Source organism: Megalobrama amblycephala, linkage group LG9 (assembly GCF_018812025.1).
Source record: "Megalobrama amblycephala isolate DHTTF-2021 linkage group LG9, ASM1881202v1, whole genome shotgun sequence".
Classification (NCBI taxonomy): domain Eukaryota; kingdom Metazoa; phylum Chordata; class Actinopteri; order Cypriniformes; family Xenocyprididae; genus Megalobrama; species Megalobrama amblycephala.
The window spans coordinates 39,898,010-39,923,927 of record NC_063052.1 but is presented as its reverse complement, the minus strand read 5'-3'; the positions used below and the strand labels follow the sequence as shown (position 1 = coordinate 39,923,927).

General features: G+C 35.7%; 3 protein-coding genes across 3 annotated transcripts in view; all 3 read right to left on the bottom strand.

Moving 5' to 3' along the window:
• LOC125275896 (H-2 class I histocompatibility antigen, alpha chain-like) overlaps positions 1 to 25,918 on the bottom strand; it is a 251,257-nt gene that overhangs the window by 145,662 nt on the left and 79,677 nt on the right. The gene's annotated exons all lie outside the window — the stretch shown is intronic.
• Positions 730 to 11,575, bottom strand: LOC125275902. The gene is made up of 4 exons (XM_048203219.1): positions 11,441 to 11,575; positions 6,874 to 7,203; positions 4,227 to 4,532; positions 730 to 1,773 (listed from the first exon to the last, which is right to left on the bottom strand). The coding sequence occupies exons 1-4, from the start codon at positions 11,493 to 11,495 to the stop codon at positions 1,676 to 1,678; spliced, it is 789 nt and encodes a 262-aa protein (XP_048059176.1). The 5' UTR covers positions 11,496 to 11,575; the 3' UTR covers positions 730 to 1,675.
• On the bottom strand, positions 14,474 to 25,034 carry LOC125275900. Its single transcript, XM_048203215.1, has 11 exons — positions 24,960 to 25,034; positions 24,394 to 24,669; positions 23,584 to 23,844; positions 17,157 to 17,273; positions 17,038 to 17,079; positions 16,739 to 16,783; positions 16,509 to 16,598; positions 15,764 to 15,946; positions 15,622 to 15,687; positions 15,479 to 15,517; positions 14,474 to 15,330 (listed from the first exon to the last, which is right to left on the bottom strand). Exons 1-8 carry the CDS (start codon positions 25,021 to 25,023, stop codon positions 15,870 to 15,872), a joined length of 972 nt encoding a protein of 323 aa, XP_048059172.1. The 5' UTR covers positions 25,024 to 25,034; the 3' UTR covers positions 14,474 to 15,330; positions 15,479 to 15,517; positions 15,622 to 15,687; positions 15,764 to 15,869.

Below are 25,918 nucleotides of genomic sequence, written 5' to 3'. Positions count from 1 at the left end.
AACAAAATCTAATATTAAAAAGGCAAGGGTCAAGAGCTCAACTAAAACAAACCCTGACCTCGATGATGGTAACTTAAAAATTGTGATTTTCTCCTTTGGTGATTCTGCTTGTTATCATCAGGTGTCTTCAATAATGCTCAATCATCACTCAATTAATCACTTATTTATCTCATTAATGCTTCAGTGGGTGGAATAAAAATATGGCAGGACTTTTACTCTTTGACCCCTGGATTACCCACCTCTGCAAGTGTGAGAAGCAGGAGACTCAAGCAAAAGTCAGCATTTGATGTTAAAGTAACCTCATTTATGTCTAGGAGAAACATTTGAGATGTTTAAGAGATCTCACTTTTGATTTTTCTTTCCTATGGGTTGAGGCAAAAGGTCAATTAGTGACATTTAGATAGTCTATTTTAAATCATGTTGTTGACCACCAAAATACTGAAATAACTCAAATATATATAAAAAATAACTTTTTATTGTAGGTCTCATCATTACAGCAGTGTTATTTTGGTTATTCATAGATAGAAAGTGTTTAATCTATAATTGTATTTTCTCTACAAAATTACAACAAAGCCTTTATTTAATAAATATATCTTTTCTTCACTCGAAGCTTTTACTTCTGCTGTCATCGTGTCACAAAGATGAAGCACATCTAGATCCAATTACTCAAAGCTTGATTTCATACATCAATCATTAAACATACAATATGAAGCAACAGATTTCACACAATTTTTTATTTATTTTATTTATTTATTTTTTTTGAGTAGCATTCATACAAATGTATATTTGGGTACATTTTTCATGCATTTCATGTGAAAACAGCTGTTAGGAAATGAAGGCTGAATCAGTGTTTGACAGACATCAGTATCTTACATGAAGCTTTTTATCATCTTTTTTTTTTGCTATATGTGCAATAAGCCTAATTTAAGTGTTTCAGCATGAATACAAACAATATAATTCAGATCACATTTACAGTTTGACATTCAGATAAGATTCAGATTAGAAAAAAAACAGATTCACTTCAGAATAATCTATGGATAACTTTTAAGCATAATTATGCAATATAGTAAATAGTAAAGGCATAAAGTTGAACATTTAAATGAAAAAGTAAAACACTGAAAATGTTAGAATGTTAGCTGGTTAATTTATAAAATAAAAGTTTAACATACATTGAAGTTGACTCACTGATGTGGTCACAGATGTTTCTGAACTATCTCTCTTAATTAGTCTGATGAATTTCTACACAGACACTTTCTACAGAAGGTCATGTGATCTCTAATTTAAAAACACTGTTATCAAAGATTAACATGAATATTAACCTGATATTGTGTTAATAATTATTATAACAGCACACACAATGGTTAGAGAAATACTGCTGTAAAACATTATATAAAACACATCTATGGTATATCTGATGCTCACTGTCTACAATCACAATATCAAAGCAGTAAAAAAATCAAACTGCTAGTGTAACAAGTACAAAGTGTAACATGATATATGAATGTGTTTGATAAACATGTTTCTTGGTTCTAAAACCAAAGAAGTTTTTTACATGAGGGTTTAACAGCTCAACAGACTCTGTTCATTTCTTACTTTCACTGGACGGAGTATAAAAGGCTCATAAAAGTGTTGTTGTAGCTGAAGTGATTGACACTGGTGGGCGTGTCTTATCTCATTAAAGTGAACTTGTTCCCTCCTGTTCATTCACTATATCCACATTCTCTTTATTCATCAGCGGCATCCCTGAATCATTCTCTCCGTTTTCTGTGGGATCTGTCAGAAAATTCAGTGACAATAACAAATTAAAAAGAGAGAAGATGTACTGATCTGGATTTTGTTATACAGGATGTCAGGGGCATGCCAAACATTTACAATGTACAGTTCAGTCTAGTTTAAGCACTCAGTCATCTTCTATAATATAAATTTTACTTTGATCATTTTAGATACATTAAAACATACACCAGAAGGTCATTTCTCTCATTGCTCTTTAATTCACTTGCATTCATTTTTTTGTGTGCTCAAAATCTGTAGGAATAAACCAGAGGTGGACATTCCAGGGGTCAGAAAGTAAAAGTCCTACCATATTTTTATCTCATCCACTGAAGCATTAATGAGATAATTAAGTGATAAATTGAGTGATGATTGACCATTATTGAAGACACCTGATGATAAAAAGCAGAATCACCAAAGGAGAAAATCACAATTTTTAAGTTACCATCATCGAGGTCAGGGTTTGTTTTAGTTGAGCTCTTGACCCTTGCCTTTTTAGCATTAGATTTTGTTTGGGCAGTTTTAACTGCATTAAAACCAAACAGACAAGCAAAGTTAAAAGATGATCAGGTGTTGGTTATGTTTTTACATAATCATTATTTGATCTGAATCACTGAACTCATTTAGAGCTCAATCTCTGAGTTAGATTTACATTATTGATTACAGCAGCACTGTGATTCTGCAGCACAAGATCAGCTTTATCAATACAATTTGTTTTTTTAAAAAGAGTTCTGATTTAAAAAAAAAAAGCACTCATTTAAACACACAAACATCAAGAATCATCCTGTGAATCTCAACAGTGGTGGCCATCATAAAGCATGTTGCAGTGCATTCTGGGAGCCACCAATCAAAATTCATCCATGGCTCCCATCATGCATTGCTGTATGAATAAATTATGAGCTAAATTGTCTTAGTAATTTCATTTATTCTCACTATTAAAATTTTTTCTGTGACTTTTTAGTAGCTTGTTTTCTAATGTTCAGAGTTGATCTGTTGATCAGAATATGTTGCTTGTCACCGTTGTTGAGATTCACAGGCTGATACTTGATGTCTGTGTGTGCCTAAATGAATTTTTTTTTTTTTTGTGATAAGGACAACTTTTAAAAAAAAAAAAAATTCTGTATTGTATAAGCTGATCTTCTGCAGAATCACAGTGCTGCTGTAATCAATAATGTAAATCTAACTCAGAGATTGGACTCTAAATGAGTTCAGTGATTCAGACCAAACAATGATTTTGAGAAAACATAACCAACACCACCTGATCATCTTTTAACTTTGCTTGTCTGGTTGGTTTTAATGCAGTTAAAACTGCCCAAACAAAATCTAATACTAAAAAGGCAAGGGTCAAGAGCTCAACTAAAACAAACCCTGACCTCGTTGATGGTAACTTAAAAATTGTGATTTTCTCCTTTGGTGATTCTGCTTTTTATCATCAGGTGTCTTCAATAATGGTCAATCATCACTCAATTTATCACTTAATTATCTCATTAATGCTTCAGTGGATGAGATAAAAATATGGCAGGACTTTTACTTTCTGACCCCTGGAATGTCCACCTCTGGGAGTTTCACAAAAAAAAAATTAAATTCACAAATAAATAGAATTAGATTTCCTAATAAAAAATATTTTCACAAATATGTTTTTATGTCACAAGCACAACTCTGCCTGCATTCATTTGTGAATCATCACCTATGCATTTGTGAATTTCTTTCTGTGCATTTGTGAATGCATTTGTCGATTCTGAAACAATTCTAGCGTCACGACTGCAGACAAATCCACAAATAGGTCGACTCCACCCACCAACCACTCAAGCCAATCAGATAACGGCCACGTTGCGCTGACCAATCACAGCACACTCTCGCTACAACCAATCACGTTTTGCTTTACAATCGGGGCCGGTCTCATCCTGCATTGGCTTAGAAGTATAGGGTTCTTAAACATTTTTTTTTTATTATTATTATTAATTTATTTATTTTTGTGAATAACTTAACATTTGTGGATCATAATCTATTTATTTGGAGATTAGCTAAATCTACCTCCATATGATTGTATCTCCAAAATGCAAACACACTTAAACAGTTTAACAGACTGTTCAAATGAACTGTTCATTTCAGCTCACATATACACAGAGCAATTATACAATTAAAATAACACAAGCAGTCATGCTGTTGTTCTAAATATCAAAATGATTTTGATTCAGGCATAGGTATATGGCCACAGGTAATCAAATGACCAACAACATGACTGCAAGTATGATATATTTTACAGACTGAAAGCACGACTAGAACAGTTTAGTCATCATGAAAGAGAAAACAGGCTCTGATGTAACAAGAATATTTTTACTGAAGGCCAAATCACAACTCTGCTTCCTGCTGTGCACCACTCACATAGTCTGGAGCACAAACAGTGAAAAGTCTGTTGTCCAAAACATATAGTTATTACAACAAATTATACTCACCAGAGACAGTCACACTGTATTTCCTGTTTTTGGTTCCACTGATGCTGTTGATCTGTAGTTTATACAGTCCAGCATGTTCAGTTGTAATGTTTGTGATGGTCAGAGATCCAGTTTGATCGTCCAGCTTCAGATTGCTTTCGTGACTGTTTTTAAAAACTTCTTTATATGTCTTATTTGTACTTACATCAAATTTAGCAATGAGTCTGCCTTCAGGTCCAAACTTCCACAATATCGTATCATGGTTCCGTTGCTCACCTTTAATGCATATTTCTAAATTATTTCCCACATTCGTTTTCAATTCGTTTACTTCATGTCACAATGCCACATAGAAAAAGAGAAACAGAACACATAAAGTGAGAGAATGAACAAAAAAATTAAATTTTTCATAATCATGTTTACAAGGTACCAGGTTAAAACACTGAGTGCTTTTGAGGATGAAATAATCACTTCATTTGTTTTTCTAAGGTTTGAAAGTAACATCAAATCTTCAGAATTTATTCAGTTTCACTAGGGCTTTTCACACTGTCACACTGATTCAATAGTTAACCCTGGTTCATTTTAACAATTAATCCTGGGTATTCACCCAGCTAACAGAATTTTATTATAAGAACATTCTCTAAATATTCAGTGTTGGTTCTGGGTTTTCTTGATGTTAAAGGAACATTTTTAAAGGTATAATGTTCCTCAAACATTCTTTCAACTTAATTTTGATTTAGATTAAAACATTGTAGGAACATTGATTTGTAACATTCCAAGAACATGAAAATGTTCAGTTTCCTTAATGTTAGTAGAATGTTATTTAAAGGTTAGTATGATGTTCCTGAAACATTCTTTCAATCATTCAAACACCTGCTGTGAACAAACACTGAAAGAAAGAGAAATAAGATCTCAAACTACAACTTTCTTCAGCCACAGCCTTAGATGAACTGAAGATAAAAGACATTAAATCTCTGAAGATCTGATTAAACAACTCCACAAACAGCATTATCAGCTTCACTTATTACTAACCAGACTGACTTTATTTCTGTCACACGCAGAGGTGGACATTCCAGGGGTCAGAAAGTAAAAGTCCTGCCATATTTTTATCTCATCCACTGAAGCATTAATGAGATAATTAAGTGATAAATTGAGTGATGATTGACCATTATTGAAGACACCTGATGATAACAAGCAGAATCACCAAAGGAGAAAATCACAATTTTTAAGTTACCATCATCGAGGTCAGGGTTTGTTTTAGTTGAGCTCTTGACCCTTGACTTTTTAGTATTAGATTTTGTTTGGGCAGTTTTAACTGCATTAAAACCAAACAAATAAAGTTAAAAGATGATCAGGTGTTGGTTATGTTTTTACATAATCATTATTTGATCTGAACTCATTTAGAGCCCAATCTCTGAATTAGATTTACATTTATCAATACAATTTTTTTTTTTTTTTTTTTTTTTTTAGAGTTCTGATTTAAAATAAAAAGCACTCATTTAAACACACAAACATCAAGAATCATCCTGTGAATCTCAACAGTGGTGACCATCATAAAGCATGTTGCAGTGCATTCTGGGAGCCACCAATCAAAATTAATCCATGGCTCCCATCATGCATTGCTGTATGAATAAATTATGAGCTAAATTGTCTTAGTAATTTCATTTATTCTCACTATTAAAATTTTGCTGTTTTTCTGTGACTTTTTAGTAGCTTGTTTTCTAATGTTCAGAGTTGATCTGTTGATCAGAATATGTTGCTTGTCACCGTTGTTGAGATTCACAGGCTGATACTTGATGTCTGTGTGTGCCTAAATTAATTCTTTTTTTGTGATAAGGACAACTTTAAAAAAAAAAAAAATAAAATTCTGTATTGTATAAGCTGATCTTCAGCAGAATCACAGTGCTGCTGTAATCAATAATGTAAATCTAACTCAGAGATTGAGCTCTAAATGAGTTCAGTGATTCAGATCAAATAATGATTTTGAGAAAACATAACCAACACCACCTGATCATCTTTTAACTTTGCTTGTCTGGTTGGTTTTAATGCAGTTAAAACTGCCCAAACAAAATCTAATACTAAAAAGGCAAGGGTCAAGAGCTCAACTAAAACAAACCCTGACCTTGATGATGGTAACTTAAAAATTGTGATTTTCTCCTTTGGTGATTCTGCTTTTTATCATCAGGTGTCTTCAATAATGGTCAATCATCACTCAATTTATCACTTAATTATCTCATTAATGCTTCAGTGGATGAGATAAAAATATGGCAGGACTTTTACTTTCTGACCCCTGGAATGTCCACCTCTGGTCACACGTCTACAGAAGATCTTACTGAGAATTAACAGAGGATTAGATGTTGATGTCTAATTGAAAACATTTTGAGGTTTATAGTGCACTTTAGTTAAATTCATTGATTAAAATGGGAGTTATTTTGCAACTAGGCCGATATCATTGAGTTTGTGCTCAACTGACTGACAGCATCAGTGATAATAAAGGGACCGATCATTGATCGCTTTCAGCGTAATTCATTTGCAAGTTGAAGAAAAGTTGTTTTTATGAGACTTTTCCTACTTCATACAGTACAAAAAAGACGTATAAATAAAATTTTGATTAATTTTGAGCACTTTGACAACTTGATCATTAACAGAATAAAAGACTTGATGTACTCACTATTGACGGTAAGAATGAATCTTTTGCATTGGTATCTTGTGATGCGTCCGGTGCATGTGTTGCTGCTGATCTTTAGTTTATAGAGTCCAGAGTGAATGGTTTTGATGTTTTTGATGGTGAGATCTCCAGTATTCTCATTCAGCGTCAGTCTGTTACTGAATCTCCCATCAGGAACATCATGTGTCTCAGGGTTCTTTCCACTGATTTTAGCAATGGAAATGAGTTCAGCTCCGTACCACCACTGTATCGTACGATCTTCAGATAGTTTAGTAAGGCCTGTGTGTAGAAGGAGATCTTCTCCCTCATTCCATGAAACATTGATTTCTTCGCCTGTCACAGCAACATATAGAAACAGAGATCAGAAATGTGTTCATGAGTTTGCAGGTGGAGAAATTAGTTACATACGTTATTAATTTATTCACTTTTAATCAAGATTGATATTAATTGAATTTTACAGATTCCAACTAAGATATTTCAATAAACCCTGCTCTCTTTATCTCTTTCTTTCTTCTATTTCAAGGCTTTCTCCTTCCACCTTTCAGGCTGATAGAAGACAGTTAATAACATTTATTTTGCCATTAATTGTAATAATCCAGTGAGATTGTTGAATACACAATAAGACACCACAGTTCTTCTAGATTTAGTTTGTCTCAGTTTCATCTGTTTCTTCATGTAATCACAGACGGATTCGATGATGGTGAGATCAGATCACTGTGTGGAGCACCGGCTGTTGTCAGACTCCTTGTGTATTCAAAAATCTCACTGGATTATTACAATTAATGGCAAAATGAATGTTTGGAAATGTGAACGGATATTTCCTATTGACGCGGAAAATGCATCATTCTTTAAAAAAACGGCTAGCGTTCGTTTTTTAGAGCGACGTGCCGCGTTAAAAACTGCCAGACCAATGAGAGTGGCGCTTTTGTTCACGTGCCTGAAGATGCTGAAGTTACAGTAAAACACGACTTGGTGGCGCTCAAGCACAAAACGGTCTTGCCGGTCATTCACGACGAAGAGAAAGTAAGTAGACGAGGAAGACCCCTACAAACTATCCCTGCGTCCCAGGTCGTGTATCAGTATACCGTGTAAATGAATGTGGCCGATTCCCTGATCAGTGCCCTGACTACTGAACTAGGGAGCTGATTGGGATGCACGCTATGGGTGCTCTTGGCCACACCAATAGATGTGTATTATTTCTGTATTTTTAGTGTTTTTGTTTTTTTTTCACATTCAATAAATATAGTTGAGAATTTCATAAATATGTTTATTAGCACTACCGTTTCTGACTACCATCTCTCATATGCCATATGCCATTTAATATCTGCATTTTTATCTTTAACTTTATTAATATCATAAATATGTTTATTTGCACTACCGTTAAGCACAAGTGCCACATACCGTCAGGGAGTGAATTTGCACGTTCACTCTGCGCAACGCCAGTGAAAATCGTTTGGGTATGAACCATAGACTGTAAAAAAAGGGTATGAACACAAAAAACATCTTGAAAAACGTTGGTGATAAACGCGTCCAATATTCATCCCGGTGTGTACAGGCCTTTAGATTTAAAAACAGATATTGATGATATCGGTCTAATACACAAAGGCAAAGCATTCCACAGTCTGGGGGCAGCTACTGAAAATGCACAGTCACCCCTGCATTTCAGCCTCGACTTTGGGATACATAATCTATAGTTGGATGACCAGAGAGACAAGACTGGATGATGTTCAGTCAATAAACCCGAAAGATATGGAGAAGCCAAGTCATTTAAAAATTTAAAGACTAAAAGATTTTTTTTTTTTTTTTTTTTTTTTTTTTTTATATACAGCAATTAATTCTGTAACACACCAGTGCAGAGAACGTAGAACCGGCGTAATATGGTCCGTTTTTTTTGTACTGGTCAAAAATCTGCAAGCGGGATAGAGCTGACTGGCTAATCCCAAAATATAGTAAGATACAGTAGTCCAATCTAGATGTAATAAAAGCATGAATGACTTTTATATAAGTTTTATTTTTGCTAGTAGTTGAAGCTGAAAGAAGCAAGATTTGACCACTGTATTTATCCGTTTATCAAATTTTAAACCATCATCAAAAATAACACCTAGGTTTTTTACCCAAGACTTCACAGAGGAGGATAAATCACCACTCAGTTTGGTGCACTAAGAGCATCCGAAGGACCAAACAATTATTTCAGTTTTACTCTCATTAAAATTAAGAAAATTTAAAGGCAACCAGGCTTTCACATCAGAGAGGCAAGTCATACGTGCTTCTATTAGAACTCTGTTTTAAGGGCAGGTAGATTTGAGTATCATCTACATAACAATGGAATGACAAGCCATGCTTTCTAAAAATAGAACTCAATGGGAGCTTATTTAATGAAAAAAGAATAGGAGCTAAAATGAATCCCTGGGGAACACCACACCAAAGAGGAGCTGCCTCAGATATATGGTCACTAATTTGAACTTTAAAACTTTGATTAGAGAGATATGAATTAAACCATTCCAAAGCTCTTCCTTTTATGCCAGCACAGTCTTTCAAGCAAGCAAGGAGGATGGCATGGTCCACAGTGTCGAAAGCAGCACTTAAGTCTAGGAGCACAAGCACAGCATAATCCCCAGCATCACCAGTTTATGGGATATCATTTAAGACCTTCAGAAGTGAGTGGTGTTTTCTAAAACCTGATTGAAAGACTTCAAAGATCTTATTTTCATCAACAAAAAAACAAAACAAATCTCTGAAGTTGTTGAAGAACTACATTTTCTAAGATCTTTGTTATAAAAGACAAATTTGAAATGGGTCTATAATTGGCTAACACAGTATCACAGAGGTCACATCACCTCTACATGACAGACCTATGCATCTCTGCACTGAAAAAGTTATTTATGGGCTAGAGTCCTGCACAGGTCCATTTTTGGAGACCCACCCCCGCCAGTACCCGCAAAGTTCAGCACCAGATCCGACCCGTCACCCGTGATAATATCAAAATTAAATCCGCACCCCGCCCAGACCTGTTAATATTTGGCCCCGTTACCCGATCCGTGCCCACGATAAATTGGGCTAATTAAACAGGCTAAAGTGCGATTTGTCATCGCAGTGCTTCCCACAGGTTTGAAATATACTTGCGGTGGTAGCCGGGCAAAAATTCCTCCTATTACACACGGCACAAAAATGGTCTACTACATGTGACAAACAAATAATGTGTGATTTTTAACAGTATTTTTATTTATAGAAATTAATTTTAATTACATAACATATTACATTTAATTACATACTAATCTTATGCATTATTATGCATAATTACAGCATTTAAATGGTTCTCCTTTTCCTATGTTCTCCTTGCTGTCATATAGTGTCTCTCTCTGTGAATGGGACACAGATTTTACTAGTAAAATTTATATAGTGAATAATATATGTGTCAAATAATGTTCTTAGTCTTTTCTTCCTGTGGGGAAGACTACAATAATTTACTATGAATTAAATGGAAATCAAATTAAATACAATTTATTGTGTAACCAAATACCAATAATGCCCAAAAGAAAAAGAAAAAACTTAGCGTGTGACTTTTAATTATAAACAAGCCTGAACTACACCGGGACTCTTATTTTGAAATGTCTGTACTATTGCAGTCTGACCCTTCAGATTTTTACAATCGTCTAAAATATTTCATATAAAGGCCATAAAAAAAGCTGACCTTCAGCAGAATCACAGTGCTGCTGTAATCAATAATGTAAATCTAACTCAGAGATTGAGCTCTAAATGAGTTCAGTGATTCAGATCAAATATTTATTTTGAGAAAACATAACCAACACCACCTGATCATCTTTTAACTTTGCTTGTCTGGTTGGTTTTAATGCAGTTAAAACTACCCAAACAAAATCTAATACTAATAAGGCAAGGGTCAAGAGCTCAACTAAAACAAACCCTGACCTCGATGATGGTAACTTAAAAATTGTGATTTTCTCCTTTGGTGATTCTGCTTTTTATCATCAGGTGTCTTCAATAATGGTCAATCATCACTCAATTTATCACTTAATTATCTCATTAATGCTTCAGTGGATGAGATAAAAATATGGCAGGACTTTTACTTTCTGACCCCTGGAATGTCCACCTCTGTCACAATCCACCCGTTTTAGCCACTTTTATGCGGGTACCAGCGGGTACCCAACCCGTTGCAAGACTCTGTTATGGGCTACAAAACTTATTCCTAAATTGTGTAAATTAAGTAAGGGATAATGCACATCCAGCAGATTAAAGGGGTTAATTTTGCAATAACAATTGCTCACTCAGCAAAACTTCTGTGAAGAAAAACAGTTTCTATACAGCAGTTAATTATTAGAATTAATAATTTTTGTGAGAGCCATGTAATAATAATAGATCTCATTACAGTATGAATGACAGAACGCTCAAACTCAATAATGGACATTTACAAACGTAATTAATTATTGCGCTAAACCAGTCACAAGCAGAATTTGTGGTGAAAAAGTAAAAAATTGTGACTGAAAATTACACTTTTAGACTCTGCTGTAGCATAATAATGTTGCGTTTTTCTCATGATGTAACAGCTACTTACCCAAATTCCTGCGATTGTACCAAAAACGAGCAGCCGCAGCCGCAGCCGCAGCCATCAGCAGAACAACAACAAAAACAATCCCTGCTATAGCCAATGAAGACCAACCTGGATCTGTAATGAAAAAGAGAGACAGACATTAGCGTGAATGTGTCTGATCTATAACAAACTCTATAAACATCCCCACACAGCAAAAGGACTCCGTGGCGGATCCACCGCGGAGGTATCGTGCAGAGGTGGAAAGTCCAGGGCTCAGAAACGTATTCTATAAAACTATAGTCTTGCCATATTTTTTTTTCCACCCACTGAAGCGGTGTTAAAGTTAATGAGATAATTAAGTGATTAATTGAGTGATAATTGACCATTATTGAAGACACCTGATGATAACAAGCAGAATCACCAAAGGAGAAAATCACAATTTTTAAGACACCATCACAGAGGTCATGGTTTGCTTTAGTTGGGCTCTTGACCCTTGACTCTTTAATATTAGATTTTATTTGGGTTGCTATAACTGAGTTATAACAGCCAGACAAGCAAAGAGAAAAGATGATCAGATGGTGTTGGTTATGTTTTCACATAATCATTATTTGATCTGAATCAATGAACTTATTTAGAGCCCAATCTCTGAGTTAGATTTACATTATTGATTACAGCAGCACTGTGACTCTACAGCACCAGACACAGCTTTTTTTTTTTTTTTTTTTTTTTTTTTTTTTTCCAAATAATTCAAAGGTTTCATCAAAAGTTGTTCTTAGAAAAAAAAAAAGAAAAATTTCATTTAGACACACAGAGATCAAGAATCAGCCTGTGAATCTCAACAGTGGTGGCCATCATAAAGCATGTTGCAGTGCATTCTGGGTGCCACCAATCAAAACTCATCCATGCCTCCCATCATGCATTGCTGCATGAATAAATTATGCAGTTGAATTGTCTTAGTAATTTTCTTTATTCTCACTATTTTATTTTTTTCTGTTTTTCTGTGACTTTTCAGTAGCTTGTTTTCTAATGTTCAGAATTGATCTGTTGCTTGTCACCGTCGTTGAGATTCACAGACTGATTCTTGATGTCTGTGTGTGTCAAAATAAAGAAATTTTTTTTTATCAGAACAACTTTTAAGAAATCCTTCATATTTTATCAATAAAGCTGATCTTCTGTAGAATCACAGTGCTGCTATAATCAATAATGTAAATCTAACTCAGAGATTGAGCTCTAAATGAGTTCAGTGATTCAGATCAAATAATGATTATGTGAAAACATAACCAACAACATCTGATTCTCTTTTCTCTTTGCTTACAACTCAGTTACAGCAGCCCAAACAAATTCTAACATTAAAAAGTGAAGGGTCAAGAGCCCAACTAAAGCAAACCATGACCTCTGTGATGGTGGCTTAAAAATTGTGATTTTCTCCTTTGGTGATTCTGCTTGTTATCATCAGGTGTCTTCAATAATGCTCAATCATCACTCAATTAATCACTTATTTATCTCATTAACTTTAACACCGCTTCAGCGGGTGGAAAAAAAATATGGCAGGACTTTTACTTTCTAACCCCTGGACTTTCCACCTCTGCCGCGAACGGACTTGTATCGGAGTCCACCAGAGGTGGACATTCCAGGGGTCAGAAAGTAAAAGTCCTGCCATATTTTTATCTCATCCACTGAAGCATTAATGAGATAATTAAGTGTAAATTGAGTGATGATTGACCATTATTGAAGACACCTGATGATAAAAAGCAGAATCACCAAAGGAGAAAATCACAATTTTTAAGTTACCATCATCGAGGTCAGGGTTTGTTTTAGTTGAGCTCTTGACCCTTGCCTTTTTAGTATTAGATTTTGTTTGCGCAGTTTTAACTGCATTAAAATCAACCAGACAAGCAAAGTTAAAAGATGATCAGGTGGTGTTGGTTATGTTTTCTCAAAATCGTTATTTGATCTGAATCACTGAACTCATTTAGAGCTCAATCTCTGAGTTAGATTTACATTATTGATTACAGCAGCACTGTGATTCTGCAGAAGATCAGCTTATACAATACAGAATTTTTTTTTTTTAAAAAGTTGTCCTTATCACAAAAAAAAAAAAAAATTCATTTAGGCACACACAGACATCAAGTATCAGCCTGTGAATCTCAACAACGGTGACAAGCAACATATTCTGATCAACAGATCAACTCTGAACATTAGAAAACAAGCTACTAAAAGTCACAGAAAAACAGCAAAATTTTAATAGTGAGAATAAATGAAATTACTAAACAATTTAGCTCATAATTTATTCATACAGCAATGCATGATGGGAGCCATGGATGAATTTTGATTGGTGGCTCCCAGAATGCACTGCAACATGCTTTATGATGGCCACCACTGTTGAGATTCACAGGATGATTCTTGATGTTTGTGTGTTTAAATGAGTGCTTTTTTAACTAAGACAATTCAGCTCATAATTTATTCATGCAGCAATGCATGATGGGAGCCATGGATGAATTTTGATTGGTGGCTCCCAGAATGCATTGCAACATGCTTTATGATGGTCACCACTGTTGAGATTCACAGGCTGATTCTTGATGTCTGTGTGTTTAAATGAGCTCTGTTTTTTTTTTTTTTTTAAATCAGAACTCAAAAAAAAAATTGTTTTGATAAAGCTGATCTTGTGCTGCAGAATCAATAATGTGAATCTAACTCAGAGATTGGGCTCTAAATGAGTTCAGTGATTCAGATCAAATAATGATTATGTAAAAACATAACCAACACCACCTGATTATCTTTTAACTTTGCTTGTCTGGATGGTTTTAATGCCGTTAAAACTGCCCAAACAAAATCTAATATTAAAAAGTCAAGGGTCAAGAGCTCAACTAAAACAAACCCTGACCTCGATGATGGTGTCTTAAAAATTGTGATTTTCTCCTTTGGTGATTCTGCTTGTTATCATCAGGTGTCTTCAATAATGCTCAATCATCACTCAATTAATCACTTATTTATCTCATTAATGCTTCAGTGGGTAGAATAAAAATATGGCAGGACTTTTACTCTTTGGACCCTGGATTACCCAACGCTGCTGTTTATAACGTATGGAAACGTTATTCCAATATTTTTGTTAGCTGCAGGTTCAGGACTGTCAGGCAAACAGATTCATGCTGCCCTCTGCTGGTTACAATCAGAACTGAATACAGAATCAATATGTGCCTTCATAAAAGAAAAGAACACACAAACCTTTTCACTAGATTCTCCGTCTCCTGCAGGATCTGAGCCGAAGGTTGAGTCTGTCAATGTGAAGGATCATACTGTAACAAATGTTAAAGCTGTCATTGACTGGGCACAGATTTTAAAGGACAGATGAGTTATTTGCTGATTATAAGGCACTAGCAATGTCTTTGATTTTTCAAAAACTTGATTTTAGAGATTTTTAGAAGCTGCAGGAAATGAGAAAGATGAACTGAATAAAAGCAGAACTCAGGTTTGTTGTGTAATATCATTTATAGACTTTGTAATGCAGTTCTTTTGAATGTAAACCAACACATTCATTTCACAAATTAACTTTAGAAATCAATGATTTTATGAACTAGTAGTTAATTAACTAATTTCTTATACAAACATACACAATGACTGTCATGAGTTTAAAAAACACTCCTGTAAATAAATGTAACATTATTTTGTTGGTTCATTGAGGATGTGTCCAAATGTCCATAATGTTGATCTGGTGTTTGACCTCCTGATGCTCTTAGACATAAAAACCTCACATTAATGGCCACGGGTTTATAATGAAACAAGCACAGATGACTGTGATGTTCAGGTTTCCATGTTCTTTTGGCATTGATGATGGAAGTGAAGCTCTAGATCTGATTCTTCAAAACAACCTGAACATCTTTAACTGGAGTCATCGCTGTCCTTTCTGTCTTGAGCTGAAGAAAACAACAAAACAAGATTTCATTTGAACTCACAGCCATTTAAAACCAGAGAACTAAAATTAAACAGCAAACATTTAAAGTGTAAATGAATGAAAGCGTGAATATGTTGTTCATCTTTAGATTAAATGAACTGAAACATTACTGAGGTTAGGCAGTGAAATGATCTTGGATCTGCAGCGTCCTGAAACACAGAATAACAGCATTATAATGTCTTTATAATCAGCAGTTTGACATAATAATGAAATGACATTTAAAGGAGAATGAATGAGAAACTATTAACATTACTTGGCGGTGGTAACAGCAGGGCATTCTGGGTAACGGTGATCTGATCGCTGTCTTCTCTCTGCATGGCTGGAAAAAAAAAAAAAAATCACATCCAGTGTCTCTCTGACTGAAAATAAAAACCATTAAACCCACTGTAACTCACCAAAGTTAGGCAGAGAGATGATTTTGGAGCCCATTGCACCTAGAAAAGTCATTACAGACACGTTCAGTGAGTGAGATGAAGAATCAGCGTCAGATAAGAGATGAATTCAGATGTTCTGACCTCGAGCTGCTGCTGGAGTTGCTTCAGCGTCACAAAGACTTTGAGTGTCATGAACCTCCTCAGCTGAAAGAGACGGAGAGAAACCATTAATGAAACAAACCTGAACAACATCTGAACAACATCTGAAGAAGATCTGAACAACATCTGAAAAATATCTGAACAATATCTGAAGAAGATTTGAAGAACATCTGAACAACATCTGAAGAAGATCTGAAAAACATCTGAACAACATCTGAAGAACATCTGAAGAATATCTGAACAACATCTGAAGAAGATTTGAAGAACATCTGAACAACATCTAAAGAAGATCTGAAAAACATCTGAACAACATCTGAAGAACATCTGAAGAATATCTGAACAACATCTGAAGAAGATTTGAACAACATCTGAACATCTGAAGAAGCTTCTGAGCACATTACCCATGTCCCCACTTTTCAAAAGGCTTATAAATCACACAGAATGAGTTTTTGTGAGAAAGTAAAAGTGTGCACAGTTTCCTGTGATGGGTAGGGGTAGTGTAGGGGGAGAGAAAATACGGTTTGTACAGTATAAAAACCATTATGCCTCTGGAATGTCCTCACAATTCACAAAAACGAACGTGTGTGTGTGTGTGTTCAGGACCTACTGTGTTCCTCCTCCATTCTGGGATCTGTGGTGTTTTCATCATCTGAATCATCATTTAAAGCATCAGTCAAATCTGCACATCTTTCTGCTCCTGATGGAGTTCAGATTGAATCAAATGATGGTTATTAAACATCTAGTCATGGACACAGTGAAGCTTTACAGTGACAGTAAACCAAACCTTTTAAATCAGAGGGTTTTAATTTATGCGTTTTTTTTGCAATTCAGACTCACTTGATTCCTCCAGCAGTTCTGGTTCCATCTGTGTTTTATGAAGCGCTGCAGAATCACATTAAATAATAGCACAGACGATCAGTCTCTTCATCTCATTTACATCTATGCATTTAGAAGAATCTTAAAAGCAATATGATCTGTATAAAGATTTAGTCTTAGACTCTCTCAGTGATGTTAATGTCAGTGAAATGATCACAGTGTGTTTTGAGTTCTTCACTGTCAGGAGCAGGAATCTCTTCAGGACTCATCTGGACATGTGTGGTGCTTTAATGAGTAACTTCTAGAAGAGTCAGACTCACCTGATAGTTGCAGTGATGGTGTCTTCAGTGTGTCCTGCTCTTCTGAAATGTTAAACATTAACAGTCATTCTCCTCTTCTGTCCATATTTATGACTTTAAGGACTTAAAATGATACTCACTTGAAGGTTCACCATATTTTATGATTTGATTAAATGTGAGGACAATGATGAAGATGATGATGGGGGAAAAAAGGAAAAAACAAACTACTTTCCACGGTATTTCATACATCAGTGCACCTGTCACAGAACAAAGATTCATTATTTGTCAAGTTTTGGTGTACAATCACATGTAACACTGATAATGGTCATTAGGATGGCAGCGCTGAATCTGTCTCAGTCTGGAGCTCTTCAGTACTTTACTGTTTGTGTGTGTGTGTGTGTGTGTGTGTGTGTGTGTGTGTGTGTGTGTGTGTGTGTGTTCCCACTAAACACTGGACGTCGGATAGACGTGCAGATCATGTCTATATTAGGTCTGTCGGTCCATGACCATTTCTGAATATCTATTCGACGTCCAAACTAGGTCCACTATTTGGACGTCCAACCATGACTCAACTTGGACGTCAACTTGACGTTCAATATTTGACCTTTGAACGGGGTAATTTTTTTGGACGTCTATAACAGATGCAGGAAATTTACATGATTAATATGTAATATTTGTTTTATAGGGCCTATCAACATGATTAATACATGAAGAGCTCAGATGCAAAAGCCTCTAAGTGCCATCTGAAATTTTCTTCTAGAATTGTCATTTTTATCAAGCTTGTATATTTAAGTTCAATAATTTCACTTAAATGGCAATGCAAATTACCTATTAATTGTCATTTAAGTGAAAGTACATAACTATAATCCCCAGTGTTAAATTAACAGCCAAAGTGAACATATGAGTCCATCTTACCGGGTGTTAAAAAGTAACACTGAAGCAGTGTTAAAGTTAATGAGATAATTGATTGATGATTGAGTGATGATTGACAATTAGTGGAGACACCTGATGATAATAAGCAGAATCACTGAAGGAACAACAAGAGAAAAAGAGAGAGACACAACAACTACAACTGACTTCCAGCCATTAAACATTATTACACTTATTATTAACCAGTTTGATTTGATTTCTGTCATACATCAACAAAAGTTCTTACTGAGAATGAACAGATGTTTAGATGTTAATGTTTTAATGAAAGTTTAGTTTGAAGTCACCATGATGGTGAAAAGCATTTCCTTTAGCTGGGCTCTTGACTCTCTTTATTAACCTTGAGTTATCTCTGGCTGCTCCAACTTTGTGTTTGTAGAGCAGATTTGTTACGGTCAGAAAAACTATGATCTGGGCTGTGTTTCCCAATAGTGATGTGAGCCAAAGATTATCAGTTTAGGTTTACAATGCTTTGGGAGTCACAGTCATGATGGTTTTGTATCATGACATTCTTTTTGTGACATTTGTTTTTTTTAGATTCTTTCTAGCAAATCTGTTACCACTTGAAATCCAGAAGAGCATATATAATCTGAAGGTTAAAGAAACAAAACCAACACACAGACATCAAGAATCAGCATATGACCCTCAACAATGGTGACAATCAAACAAAGTGCTTCATGTTGCAGTGCATGATGGGAGCCACCAGTCAAATCTCATCTATGGCTCCCATCATGCATTGCTGCATGAATAAATTATGCAGCTGAATTGTCCTGTAATTTTCATAGATTGTTCATGTTTGCTTTTATTTTTCTGTTGTTTTGTTGTGACAGTAGCTTGTTTTGTGATGTTCAGAGTTGATCTGTTTGTCAGTATTTTGTATCTATTTATCGTCACCGTTTTTGAGAATCATATGCTGACTCTTGATGTCTGTGTGTTGGTTTTGTTTCTTTAACCTTCAGACATGTCATTTCTTCATTGCAGAAATTTCAAATGTGTGAATGATTTGCATAGACCAGCCAAAGCACAAGACATTTTTTTTTCAATTCAAGCACTGTATGAATGCAAGTCCCTAGAGCTCCAGGAAACCTTATCAGTTGAGATCTTATGAAACCATAGATTAAATTTCAAACAAACTACATAAAGCCAGTTCTGCATGAAACAAACATCTCAGTATCTTTATTATTATTTGTAGGGATGATTTCTGGCAGAATCCTTCGGTCCACCACACACCGATACTGAGATCTTTCAGACGGCAGGATCTCCAGGCTCTTCATCAGCTGAAAGGATCCGTCTGCATTCGGTCTGATTCCATCTGACTTCAGCTGCTCATCAGGTAACGACATCCGATTGTGTCTGATCTCCATCTGCACATGTTTAGGGTAGAAGCCTGTGGCCAAACACACCAGCAGCCGCTTGACTGATGATCCAGACGCTTTTACAAATAAGTAAGCTTTGGAAGGAGCTGCAGGACAGACAGATAAACACAACTGACTCATCCAAGTGATAATGGTAATGAGATGCTTTATCTACAGTAGTCTCAGGCATACTGGTCTACTTTGCAGCTCATTCTAGTCATATTGAGATGTAGCTTGACTTGCATGTAAATCAATGTGGCAGGACGAGGCCGGTGGCGTGATTGATAAGCTCCTGGAGCATAAAAGGAGGAGCAACGACAGTGAAGGACGAGAGAGGACCAGGCCTGGACTATTTATGTCATGTTTTGTTGATATGTGTGTGGCAGTCGTCCATGAGGGGCTGCCGCTTTTACTTTCATTTTGTGTTTATTTATTTTATATGAATAACGCCTCCACCTTCCCTGATCAACAAACCCAGATAGCAACTTTGTGTCGGCCCAAATCCGGCCCACATCTGGCACATGCGGAATGATGATCTGGCCCACATGTGGCAGGAATGATGGCACTTGGGCGGACCGCTCCTGTTTGCCAGATCTGGACCACAAGCAGGCCATAGAAATGCCAAATGTCAGCCAAGAGCAAAGAACTGGACCTTATCTGATCCACAAAATATTTATATATTATTTATAGAGTCATCTGAGCATTAACAATCCTGTTATCAAGCAGAAGCACTGAAGGAAAGAAGGAAACAGAAAAAAAGAGATGAGCAGAAACACAAGAACTACAACTGACTTCAGTCACAGCCTTAGAGGAAATCAACTAAAGATAAAAGACATGAAATCTCTGAAGATCTGATTAAACAACTCCACAAACAGCATTACCAGCTTCACTTATTACTAACCTGACTGACTTTATTTCTGTCACACGTCTACAGAAGTTCCTGCTGAGAATTAACAGAAGTTTAACTCTCATGTTTGTTACATTTCAGGTTACCATGATGGTGATTGATGTTTCCATTAGTTGGCCTCTTAACTTTTAACATATATATTTGTTTTCTCTGTCTGCTGTGGTAGTGTTTCTGTAAAACACATTAGCAGTACCAAAGAAAACTGAAGCATGATCATGTGATCATTGTTAACTATTGATGATTTTGTAATCATCATATAGCCTGTGAACAACACTGTGTCCAACAATTAGCCATCAAATAGCCTGCGTCACTGAAGTCATAATAATTGAATATAAATGTTACTGCAAAATGAAATCCAGATGTTTTGCAGAAATCACTTAGAACAGGGATGGACAACGCCGGTCCTGGAGGGCCAGTGTCCAGCAGAGTTTAGCTCCAACCCTAATCAAACACACCTGAACCAGCTAATCAAGGTCTTTAGGATTAGTACACAGCAAAAACTGCAGTGTTAAATTAACTCTCCTGGGAGTACATGTGAGACCATACTCAAGAGTGTTAAAGTGTTAAAATAAGAGTGTTAAAAAAACACTGAAGCGGTGTTAAAGTTAATGAGTTAATTAAGTGATTAATTGAGTGATGATTGACCATTATTGAAGACACCTGATGATAACAAGCAGAATCACCAAAGGAGAAAATCACAATTTTTAAGCCACCATCGTGGAGATGAGGGTTTGTTTTAGTTGGGCTCTTGTCCCTTGACTTTTTAAAATAAAATTTTGTTTGGGCTGTTTTAACTGAGTTATAACATCCAGACAAACAAAGAGAAAAAATGATTAGGTGATGTTGGTTATGTTTTCACATAATCATTGCTTGATCTGAATCATTGAACTCATTTAGAGCACAATCTCTGAGTTAGATTTACATTATTGATTACAGCAGCACTGTGATTCTACAGCACAAGATCAGCTTTATCAATATAATCTGAAGGATTTCACAAACAGTTGTTCTGAGCAAAAAAAAAAAAAAATCTTTCTCTTAGGCACACACAGACATCAAGAATCAGCCTGTGAATCTCAACAATGGTGAGAATAATAAACCATGTTGCAGTGCATTCTGGGTGCCACCAATCAAAATTCATCCATGGCTCCCATCATGCATTGCTGCATGAATAAATTATGAGCTGAATTGTCTTAGTAATTTCCTTTATTCTCATATTTTATTTTGTTCCGTTTATGTGACTTTTTAGTAGCTTGTTTTCTAATGTTCAGAGTTGATCTGTTGATCAGAATATGTTGCTTGTCACCGTCATTGAGATTCTCAGGCTGATTCTTGATGTCTGTGTGTGCCTAATAGAAAGATTTTTCTTTTTTTTGCTCAGAACAACTGTTTGTGAAATCTTTCATATTATATTGATAAAGCTGATCTTCTGCTGTAGAATCACAGTTCTGCTGTAATCAATAATGTAAATCTAACTCAGAGATTGGGCTCTAAATGAGTTCAGTGATTCAAATCAAATAATGATTATGTGAAAACATAACCAACACCACCTGATCATTTTTTCCATTTGTTTGTCTGGATGTCATAACTCAGTTAAAACAGCCCAAACAAAACATTATTTTAAAAAGTCAAGGGACAAGAGCCCAACTAAAGCAAACCCTCATCTCCACGATGGTGTCTTAAAAATTGTGATTTTCTCCTTTGGTGATTCTGCTTGTTATCATCAGGTGTCTTCAATAATGGTCAATCATCACTCAATTAATCACTTAATTAACTCATTAACTTTAACACCGCTTCAGTGTTTTTTTAACACTCTTATTTTAACACTTTAACACTCTTGAGTATGGTCTCACATGTACTCCCAGGAGAGTTAATTTAACACTGCAGTTTTTGCTGTGTACTAATCCTAAAGACCTTGATTAGCTGGTTCAGGTGTGTTTGATTAGGGTTGGAGCTAAACTCTGCTGGACACTGGCCCTCCAGGACCGGAGTTGTCCATCCCTGACCTGAGATGAAAATAAATAAAAACACAAGAAGGTAAACTGTTGACAAACACAGATATCAGTAATCAGCATATGAATCTCAATGATGGTGACAATAAACAAAATATTTAGACAATCAGATCAGCTGCATAATGCTTTGATGCATTCTGGGAGTTTTGTACTATAGTACCCAGCATGCATTGCGGCTACATGATGCTTTTGATTGTCACCATAGTTGAGATTCATGTGCTGATTCTTGATGTCTTAGTGTATCATCTCAAAGTACCGTTTTTAAAAAAAATAAAAAATTATTATTTCTGCAATACAGCTCAAGCTCATGTCACAGAAACACAGGGTTTGTAATGTTAGTGTATTAATGGCGCAAAACATTTTTTTTCATCTAAACAACATCATTGATTAGTTAAATCACCAATGGCTAACAGCCAACACCTGATCTCATTTCAATTTTTATTGCTGCTGCTAATGTGTTTGGTAAACACTATCTCAGCAGTCAGAAAAGACAGCTTATATATGTATAAAGTTAAGAGGCCAACTAATGGAAACATCAATCACCATCATGGTAACCTGAAATGTAACAAACGAGTTAAACCTGTTAATTCTCAATAAGAGCTTCTGTAGACGTGTGACAGAAATAAAGTCAGTCTGGTTAGTAATAAGTGAAGCTGGTAATGCTGTTTGTGGAGTTGTTTAATCAGATCTTCAGAGATTTAATGTCTTTTATCTTTAGTTGATTTCCTCTAAGGCTGTGACTGAAGTCAGTTGTAGTTCTTGTGTTTCTGCTCATCTCTTTTTTTCTTCTTTCCCTCAGTGATTCTGCTTGAAAACAGGCTTGTTAATGTTGAAATGACTCTATAAATAATACATAAGATTTTGTGGATCAGATAACGTCCAGTTCTTTGCTCTTGGCTGACATTTGGCATTTTTGTGGCCTGCTTGTGGTCCAGATCTGGCAAACAGGAGCGGTCCGCCCAAGTGCCATCATTCCTGCCACATGTTGGGCCAGATCATCATTCCGCATGTGCCAGATGTGGGCCGGATTTGGGCCGACACAGTGTTGCTATCTGGGCTTGCTACAATCAACAAAGTTATTATTTTTTACTTATCTTTTTGGGGTGGGTAAATCTGAAATAGGCAATTCCTCAATTTTTTTAGTAATCATCTTTCAAATGTAAGAGAAAAGCATAGTTACTGTACAACAGCAGGAAGTGAAAAATTGATCTGAATTTATTATTAGAAAAAATAAAAGTTCTTAATCTAAATTTGAACAGGTGCTGCTTACCATTTCATTGTGTGTCTTCTGGCCGAGGATGAAACTACCCATCATCTGATGTTGACATTTTTATAGATTCTGTGAACTATAAGAGTGTGATAAACTCACATTTCATGATGAACTTTCTCTCTCGCTGAAGCTCAATGAAGCTGGTTAACGTTTCCACACATTTCCTCTCCAGGCTGGAAACTGATTCTCTGTTCCAGATGATGTCATGGTCAAGGACTAAAGACTTCCATTGATTTGAGAGGTCAAAGGTCAAGGTCTGGCCATCATAGGCGTATTCATCAGTGCCTTGAAGAATCATCACTGAACCATTAGAGTGACGTTCAACTGCACAGCCGTGCCTCCACTGAAGAACATTAAGATCTGAAACACAGAAGACAGAATTCACTAAATCTGACTGTGATTTTATTCAAAATGTGGAGGAGAGTGGGGTAAGATGTGTCAGCAGGTGAACTGTATTTGTCATTTTTATCATATACATTTGCTTGATTTTGAGCAATTACACAAGAGAAAAGTTATGAGCAAATTTATTCCAAATCTACATGGCAAGTAAAATTAATTTCTCAAAACAAACTTAAATTAGTTTAAATCTATCATAACCTTCCTCATTATGGCATTAGTGCTAGAAGAAGATCTCAGTCTTAAAGGTGGAAGCAATTCATAAATGCATTCATTCATAACTAAAGAAAAATGTTTTACTACATTCAAATACTCTGAATATAGAATTTGTTGTTTAATTTATTTAAGAAAATATGAATAATATGCAACCAAATTAGATTCTGAATGGGATTGTTCATTAGAAAGTTATTTTTTTTCGAAATTAAATTTTTTATGCATTCCTCAATTATTCAAATTACTTGACATGGCACATCTTACCCCCAACTGACCCCACTGTCCCCTCAACACAATCACCTGTGTCCCGTGTGCTGTTGTTCCTCTCGTGCTCCATCCTCATCAGTGTTTTAAGGTTGATCTGAAGCCACTGTTGCTTATAATGCAGATCATCACTTTCATTAAAAAGTCTCTCAGATTCCTCACACAACTGAGTCATGAAATCTGCTTTATTCACACTGTGACACAAACTCATCTGAATGTCATTGAGTTCAACTGAGGTGTAGAATTCAAACACTTCTCCAGACATCAGAGATTTTGATATGATGCTGTACATGTAGTACAGAGAGTGCATTTCTGAAATGAGGAAGAGAGACAAAACTTGTTACAACAAGAAGAGAAAAATACACCATGCAGTGCAACAGGCATTTGACCAAAGTTTAAACCTAAACCTGAGCAATTCAAATGTAAAAGCAAACACACTGGCCATCAAGATTAATGACATAAAATTTGACCAAACTTCTCAGTGTTCGCTCAGTTTGGATCATATTTTCTGTAATATCTAATCTAATACTAATCTAAAGCAGAAAGAAGTGAATACAATGAATGTACATTAAGAACATAGAGATAAAAAAGAGATTTCTTACCACTTTGAGAGGGAAAAATAGCCGAAATCAGAAGAAGAACTTTGACTGAGGCCATTATCTTCATGCTTCAGCCCAGCCAGCAGAGCCATGTGGGGCCCAAATGGGTTTGACCTGGGCTATCTAACTGGGACCCAGCCAGTTTTGCACCCAGTTTCCATGTAGGCCCCACATGGATTTGCCCAGATGAAATGAACACTGCTTAGTGTGCACACTACAGGCTGTTTAATGAAACACTTAATCAGTGTTGGAGGTAATGAGATAATTAAGTGATTGAATAATGATTTTGTATTAGTGAAGAACGCCTGCTGTTAACAAGCATAATCACTGAAGGAAAGAGAAACACAAGAACTACTTCCAGCCACAGCCTTGGATGAAATCAACTGAAGTAAAATACTTACATCTCTCAAGATCTGATTAAACAACTCCACAAACAACATTAGCTTCACTTATTACTAACCAGACTACTTTATTTCTGTCAGACATCTACAGAAGTTCGTATTAAGAATTATTAAGAAGAGGCTTAGTGTTGATTACTTATTTGAAAGTAATAGTTTGATTTGATGTTACCATTGTGGCGATTAGTGTGTGCTTTAGTCAGGCTCTTGACTTTTTAACATTAGTTTTTCCTTGAACTGTGTCTGTTTGTTATGGCGAGAACAGCGAGAGAAAATATAATCAGTCTGATTGTATAAGAATATAATCATCATATATTGGCTTACTCATTGATATTATTTTGGGAGGTTTATACGCAACTGACTCGAAGAGAACAATAGAATTTAATCAGAACATCAAACGTTTATAACACACCATTATTTTTGGGCTCTGTGAGTTTTACTCGCACACAGACATGTCAGCGTATGATTCACATGGTGACCATTGCAATTCTGGGTGCACAAAACATTGGCTCCCAAAATTGCATGAAGCATGTCACCATTGTTGAGAATCATACGCATTCTTGA